We start from the raw sequence: 5,456 nt of genomic DNA, 5'->3' as shown, positions 1-5,456 counted from the left end.
CTGGTGCTGGTTTGTTCACATTTCCGTAACAGTCGTTCGACACAACTGTCTGATAGAATAATACCAGGGATTAAAAGTATTGTGGTCAATTCGCTTGACTAAAAATCCTTCGAGGCAGTGTCTCAGCATTACCGTGACTAAAAAAAAAATGAGACGAAAAGAAAAACAATGCAAAGCAGGGGCTTTGCTGAACTGTAGCTGTGCCTATCGACTGTGAACCCAAGGCCTGTTGGATAAGAAATGACTGTTCACCAAATAGTAACCACTTGCAGGGGAAACAACTCTACCTTGATCTTGCGTGTTTGATATCAGAAAACAGGAAGTTGTTAAAAGACAGAAAATGGCTACCTTAACAAAACATGAGCAAAAGCAATCTTTACAACAGGCAGCAATACGGCAAAAGAAGAAGGCTGTGAAATCTGTTTTGATAACCCCTTTCAAGACACAATGGTAGGTCAACACTCCTTGCACTGTCCAACTAATTTATGTATGTATTAATGAATCATTACTATATTGTTTACTACAGTCTTAAACCCACATGTTTCTGTGTGTTATCTGTTCATTCGGCTTTATCCCTAGAAAAACTTGATACCCATTAAATATCAGTCTGCCCCCAACTCTCCACTCTCTACATTCTTGTACCTGTAAGAGTTGTAAAGATTTTGCTATTGTTCGGTCCCTCAACAGCCCCGATCGAGTCAGTCTATGAATGAAAAGCATCTTGGCCGATAGTTGGATAGAATGCATTACAATTATTTTTTAATAAACTAATTTTTATTTTCTTTATTAAACGAAATTTCGTTTGTACGGGGGCAATGTCATGGTAACATTTATTTTATTACATATATAACACATGTATGTTGTTGGCACTCCATCGCTTACGACGTCGAGGGTACACAGTTGATCCGATCAACGGAACAGCCTGCTCGTGAAATGAACGTGCAAGTGGCTGAGCACTCCACAGAAACGTGTACCCTTAACGTAGTTCTCGTGGATATTCAGCGTGACACAGTGTTACAAGGCTGACCCTTTGAATTACAGGCACAAGAGGAAGAGAGAGTGAGAGAAAGTTGTGTACAGCAGGGTTCTCCACCATCACCTGCCGGAGCCTCGTGCAGCTTTAGGTGTTTTCGCTCAATAAACACACACAACGCTCGGTCTGGGAATCGAAACCGCGATCCTATGACCGCGAGTCCGTTGCCCTAACCACTGAGCCATTGCGCCTCCACAATACATGTATATGATACATATATAATACAAGACCACAATAAAATACAAATCCAAAATCGAACAAAGCACAAACATAAGCGAAGAAAGAAAAAGAAAAGACAAAAGAAGAGGAAGAAAGAAGAAAAACAATTCAATACCAAGCATCTCAATTGGTCGCACACCACAAGGTTCAACGGAGCTGATATATGTATCTATGTGTGTGTGTGTTTGTCCCCAACCACCGCTTGACAACCGGTGTTGGTGTGTTTACGTCTCCGTAACTTAACGGTTTGGCAAAAGTGACTGATAGAATAACTATTAGGCTTTAAAAAAAGGGGTCGATATGTTCGGCTAAAGCCTTTTAAGGCGGTGCCGAAGCATGGCCTCAGTTAAATGACTGAAACAAGTAAAAGATAAAAGATATCAAAAGGGAATCCGATATACACAAGCAGTGTTAAGTGGATGCATAGTGTTGTGGCCATTCTGTTGTGTTTTATATATTTAACAACAAACTCAGCACTGATAGAGCAAAGATGTGACTTCTTTCAGCCTCCTTCAACCAGATCCGCTCACAAGGCTTAGATCGGCCTGAGGTTATAGTAGAAAATAGTTGACTAATTTGCTACGCAGTGGGACTGAACTTGAAACAACGTAGTTGGGGAAGCGAATAACTTAGCCATTTTTACGCCATGAAATAGTAATGCTGTGAGAGTTATCTCCCTTTTAACTGTAAAACAAAAAACAACAAAAAAAAAGTCGCACTCTCTTACTCTTTTACTTGTTTCAGTCTTTTGACTGTGGCTATGCTGGAGCACCGCCTTTAGTCAAGCAAATCGACCCCAGGACTTATCCTTTGGAAGCCTAGTACTTATTCTATCGGTCTCTTTTGCCGAACCGTTAAGTTACGGGGACGTAAACACACCAGCATCGGTTGTCAAGCGATGTTGGGGGGACAAACACATACACACATACATATATATATATACATATATACGACAGGCTTCTTTCAGTTTCCGTCTACCAAATCCACTCACAAGGCTTTGGTCGGCCCAAGGCTATAGTAGAAGACACTTGCCCAAGATGCCACGCTGTGGGACTGAACCCGGGACCATGTGGTTGGTAAGCAAGCTACTTACCACTTTTTTTAATACCAGACGAATTACTGGGGTTGACATAACTGACTGAAATCCCCCCAGACGGCAATCCCACAGCGCCCAAAGATCTAAATCAATAAAAAAATAAATAAAATAAATTAGACTATTTTTTTCACTAGGAATTTTTATTCCAGCAAAGTTATCTCTTCCAGAGACAAAGTTACTCCCTCGTACTAATGTGTTGGCATTTATCACCATTCTTTACATTCTTCAAAATATTTATATTAAAATGATATTTTATTTGGCAGGCCTAAAATTCCAGTTGAAGATCAACAGAAGATTCTGGACGATCTGACGAGGTAAACCCTAAACGCTATTTATTCATTCAACATCCATTTTTCCATGCTAGTATGGGTTAGACTGGGACTTACTTGAGGTGGTGTTTTATGGCAAGATGCCCTTCCTGTTGCCAATTCTTACCTGTGTAATTAAGAAGCTTGCTTCCCAACCATACATACATTCTTATTTAAATACATCTGGTGTAGCCATCTGGTTCACCAGTCCTCAGTCAAATCGTCCAACCCATGCTAGCATGGAAAGCGGACGTTAAACGATGATGATGATGGTGATGAAATACATGCATGTATGTTACACTTCTTTACATTCTGAGTTCAGATCCTTTGTTCTTATAAAATAAATTTTAAGTCAGATAATGGATGGGATTGATACAATTGACTGCACTTATCCCTAAGGACATTAAATAATGTAGTCTTAGATATATTTGAACAAACAGATTTATTCACTGTTGGATTGGAATACCTTTCATCATTGGTCTATGCTAGAAGGGTTGACCAGGGACTAAACAACAACAAGTTATCATTTATACTATATCTGTACTGCTTATGCTTCCTATGTGACATAGTTACAGCCATGCTCCAGATTTGTACTGTATTTACAAGTTAACTTATTCTAACTAGTTTTATTTGTACTGTATTTGCAAGTTAACCTATTGTAACTAGTTTTATCAGAGTTAAATGGGAGATATAAGATGGGAGCAGAACAAAAGTTGGTGACGATGGACATATGGTGTAAGTGACAATATTTTGGCCATGTTGTCAGGGCCCAAAACGTGTTCTTGCATCCTGTCCTGGGCAGACAGAAAACTGGTTTTGGGCAACAGTGATAAAACTAGAGTAGTGATATCAAGGACTGGATGGGGAAGACCCCAGTAACACGAGACTGCAACATGATGAAGAGTGATGATTGGTTCTGGAAGTCGACCTTCAACCATAAGAGTGAGCATATTCATTCATTCATTCATTCATTCATTCATTCATTCGTTCGTTCACTCATTTGTTCATTCAAATAAATCTTCTTTGGGACTGAAAAATTATCTCCCTTGAAGTATAGATACCCATTTTTTTTATATGTCCTGTTGGTGGATTTTCTGTTTACCTATTGATGCTTAGCTGGAGGTATTGTACTTAGGGTTAGGGTTACTTGTACTTGTGGCAGCATTCATCTGGGGTGGGTTAGTCATGACATCTCATGTCAGCTTTACTATTTGAAGAGATGGCATCCTTCTGTAAAGAAGTGGCAATCATCAAATATATATATATACATACACACATGTGAGGAGATGCTGCAAAGTTCATGGCTTTGGGTAAAAGAAAATACTTATGATTTTATTCAATATATTCCCCTCTCAGATTCACACACTTATTGCAGCAGTCTCTCAGTTTTTCTAAGCCCTGTAGAAAGATCTCTGAAGGCTGGCCCTCCAACCAGGCCTCTGTAGCAGCTGTCATTCACAAATTGTGCTGCTTCATTTGTTGGAGTAACGATGGTTCTATTTGCAAGCCACACAGGGTTTGTGAAGTTATTATTGAGGTCAGCATATACAAAATCATATAAACCTAAAAGGGTACTCTTTTCAAGGCAAGGGTCACTGGGTAGTTTGATTTTGAATTCACTTAGGCTTTGTTCAATAGAAATGTTACCATTTCCTCCATCAAGAAGGTAATTAGCAAACTCTTTCTCATCAGAATGACCTTCTGTAAGAAGTCTTAGATAGGTTGTCAACTCCACTACTTCCACATGATCGCAAAGAAAAGATCTCTTTAGTGTTGAATCAACAATTTGTGATCTGACACCATTATTTTGAAGTAGAATATTCTCCTCTCAAGATGCCCTAACCAGTTGGTCGTGTGCAGTGGAAACAGAATCATGTCTATGCCTCCGTGCATATTCAGGCATCTGCTTCAGTCGCTTTGCCCTGGTTTCATCTGATTCAGTTGCCCGTCTTTCTCTCTGCCGTTGTGCCTTTACTGCTAAATTTTCTTTTTCAGTCACATATTATATATAAATGAAAGCTCATTAAGAACTATCTTGTTTAGCATGCTAGAAATAGCAGCGATCATAGTTATTATTGTAAGGCCAGCATGGAAAGCAGATGTTAAACGTTGATGATGATGATGATGATATATATATATCAAAACAATTGCAGCATGGAAGGTGTTTATATGCCATTTAAGAAACACACAAAAGCCGTTAGATTCACTTCAACATTTAAATCTAATTTGCCAAAATATTTCCGTCACTTTGAGACCGCGACCTGTTATTTCTATGTATATATATATTTTTGTGTATGTTTGTGTGTGTGTACAGCATGTAGACTTCTCTTTCTTCTGTCATCTTGTACTATGTCCATCACCAAAAGTCCTACTCTTTCACACTTCTACTTGCTTCAGCCTGTGAGCTATGGCCATGCTGGGGCACCACCACCACAGAGCACTTTGCCTAAACTTTTATGTTTAGGATTGGCTCCTGCCGTCTATTTCTCTAAAATTGCCTCTTGTCTCTGTCATGCTTGCATATGTTTTCCTTATAAGCATCGATCCATAGTTATGAAGACTTTGTCATCAACCTCCATGGACCTCACTAATCTGTGAGTGTCTGCAAATGCCATGAGCTTTGCCCCATGCCCCTCTCCTACCCCCCCGACTATAAACAAAATAAACAAACAGCAGCCACAAGAAAACTAGCTGATTTACAAAACGAAATGTGTGTGTGCATGTGCGTGCACACACACACACACACACACACACACACACACACACACACACACACACACACACACACACACACACACAC

The 5,456-nt window shown here is 39.6% G+C and overlaps 1 protein-coding gene across 4 annotated transcripts in view; it reads left to right on the top strand.

The window, feature by feature from the left end:
- The first annotated feature begins 73 nt into the window (after positions 1-73).
- The window catches only part of LOC106876149 (DNA ligase 1), a 27,109-nt gene continuing 21,726 nt past the window's right edge, over positions 74-5,456 (top strand). Inside the window, exons 1-2 of one of the 4 annotated variants that reach the window (XM_052970137.1) lie at positions 74-450; positions 2,612-2,662. In XM_052970137.1, the coding sequence (XP_052826097.1) occupies positions 341-450; positions 2,612-2,662 (161 nt within the window). In that variant the 5' untranslated portion in view covers positions 74-340. Of the gene's footprint in view, positions 488-2,611; positions 2,663-5,456 lie in introns of all 4 variants that reach the window. The other 3 variants (XM_014924592.2, XM_052970135.1, XM_014924585.2) reach the window with 3 other exon arrangements.

The sequence above is a fragment of the Octopus bimaculoides genome, chromosome 8 (assembly GCF_001194135.2).
Source record: "Octopus bimaculoides isolate UCB-OBI-ISO-001 chromosome 8, ASM119413v2, whole genome shotgun sequence".
Lineage (NCBI taxonomy): Eukaryota > Metazoa > Mollusca > Cephalopoda > Octopoda > Octopodidae > Octopus > Octopus bimaculoides.
Note: the sequence above shows the minus strand (reverse complement) of the source record. Positions and strands in the feature narration are given on the sequence as shown.